This window comes from Geospiza fortis, unplaced genomic scaffold, assembly GCF_000277835.1.
Source record: "Geospiza fortis unplaced genomic scaffold, GeoFor_1.0 scaffold396, whole genome shotgun sequence".
Taxonomy (NCBI): Eukaryota; Metazoa; Chordata; class Aves; order Passeriformes; family Thraupidae; genus Geospiza; species Geospiza fortis.
Genome location: NW_005054345.1, coordinates 3,682,710 through 3,684,716, shown reverse-complemented (window position 1 = coordinate 3,684,716; position 2,007 = coordinate 3,682,710). Strand labels below are relative to the sequence as shown.

The 2,007-nt window shown below is 50.4% G+C and overlaps 1 protein-coding gene across 2 annotated transcripts; it reads left to right on the top strand.

Moving 5' to 3' along the window:
* The first annotated feature begins 6 nt into the window (after positions 1 to 6).
* JUN (Jun proto-oncogene, AP-1 transcription factor subunit) lies at positions 7 to 1,656 on the top strand. 2 transcript variants are annotated; one of them, XM_031058597.1, is made up of 2 exons: positions 7 to 345; positions 448 to 1,656. In XM_031058597.1, exons 1-2 carry the CDS (start codon positions 41 to 43, stop codon positions 983 to 985), a joined length of 843 nt encoding a protein of 280 aa, XP_030914457.1. In that variant the 5' UTR covers positions 7 to 40; the 3' UTR covers positions 986 to 1,656. The 2 variants fall into 2 exon arrangements, with proteins under 2 accessions (XP_030914457.1, XP_005423022.1); XM_005422965.1 differs by having other exon boundaries at positions 7 to 1,656.
* The last annotated feature ends 351 nt before the right edge of the window (positions 1,657 to 2,007 follow it).

Here is a 2,007-nt window from a genome sequence, read left to right as displayed (position 1 = left end):
AGCGGCGGCCGGGCAGCTTCCCCTTCCCGGACTGTGTTCTATGAGTGCAAAGATGGAGCCTACTTTCTACGAGGATGCGCTGAGCGCCGGCTTCGCGCCGCCGGAGAGCGGCGGGTACGGATACAATAACGCCAAGGTGCTGAAGCAGAACATGACGCTGAACCTGTCCGACCCCTCCAGCAACCTGAAGCCGCACCTGAGGAACAAGAACGCCGACATCCTCACCTCGCCCGACGTGGGGCTCCTCAAACTGGCCTCGCCCGAGCTGGAGCGGCTCATCATCCAGTCCAGCAACGGGCTGATCACCACCACGCCGACCCCGACGCAGTTCCTGTGCCCCAAGAATGTCACCGACGAGCAGGAGGGGTTCGCCGAGGGCTTCGTGAGAGCTTTGGCGGAGCTGCACAACCAGAACACGCTGCCCAGCGTCACCTCGGCCGCCCAGCCTGTCACCAGCGGGATGGCACCTGTGTCCTCCATGGCCGGCAGCACCAGCTTCAACACCAGTTTGCACAGCGAGCCCCCGGTGTACGCCAACCTCAGCAACTTCAACCCCAACGCGCTCAGCTCCGCGCCCAGCTACAACGCCAACAGCATGGGATACGCGCCCCAGCATCACATAAACCCCCAGATGCCCGTGCAGCATCCCCGGCTCCAGGCTCTGAAAGAGGAGCCGCAGACTGTACCTGAAATGCCGGGGGAAACTCCTCCCCTGTCCCCCATTGACATGGAGTCACAGGAGAGAATCAAAGCCGAGAGAAAGCGCATGAGGAACAGAATCGCGGCGTCCAAATGCCGGAAAAGGAAGTTGGAAAGGATTGCCCGGTTGGAAGAAAAAGTGAAAACTTTGAAAGCCCAGAACTCAGAGCTGGCATCCACTGCCAACATGCTCAGAGAACAGGTTGCACAGCTTAAGCAGAAGGTCATGAACCACGTCAACAGCGGGTGCCAGCTCATGCTCACACAGCAGTTGCAGACGTTTTGAAGAGACTCTTCAGCGAGAACTGTGTGTTGTGGTACAACTAAAAGAGGAAAAATCCAAAGTGGCAGAGGCATAAAGCTAATGGCAAAAGCTGAGAGGCTGAGTCCTGCCTGTGCTCCGCAAAGCGCATGTGTGGAAAGACTGGCAAAGCCTTCAGCTGGAGCCGGGAGTGCAGCGGCCAGCGCTGCTCCGGGAAGTGCTGTTCCTGCTCGGATGAGATGTCAGATCTTCGTTTAACATTGACCAAGACCTGCATGGACCTAACATTCGATGATCATTCAGTATTAAAGGTTAAACTGCAATAGAAACTGTAGATTGCTTTATGTAGTATTCCTTAAGAAAAAAAAAAAGTGGGAGGGAGGTTTGTGGGAGGCTGATAAACAAAAAAAAGAACTGTTCTGCCTGCCTTCAAGTAAATTGTGTATGTACATATCTTTTTTTATTTTATTTTATGAAAGTTGATTAATGTCAATAAACTACTTCATGACTTTGTAAGTTATTTTTATGTTGTTTATTTGGGCACTGCCCAGTATTGTTTGTAAATAAGAGGCTTTTTTTTAGCACTCTGAGTTTACCATTTGTAATAAAGTATAATTTTTTAATGTTTCTGTTTCTGGAAAAAAAATTCTAGAAGGTTCTATTATATTTAAGAAAAATAAAATAATTAAAATGTATTTTCCCCTCACACTTTTTTTTTTTTGGCTAGTACCTTAGTTGGGAAAATGCCCTTTGGGCTGCGCTCTGAAGGGTAGGGATTATGCTGAACTTACTCTGTAACTCCAGACATGTCCTGGAGAAGGTGTGAGCAGGGGAGGGAGAAGCCAGATCGTCCTCACTAAACTCCTACAACTTCTGGGGTTCTCCTGAGGTTGGATTCCCCAGCTGCAGCCTGCCCGCCTTGCTCTTGGGGCCCAGTTTAGACATCTGACTTCAGGCAGGGTTGTGGAGGGGTGGAAAGGCAGGGAACGAAATTGTTCCAAAACTGGAGCAACTGGCTACTTGATCTGACATGTTTTTTATTAAAT

Excerpts from the sequence above, each read along its gene's own strand:
- JUN (XM_005422965.1), top strand. The coding sequence starts at position 41 with ATGAGTGCAAAGATGGAGCCTACTTTCTACGAGGATGCGCTGAGCGCC.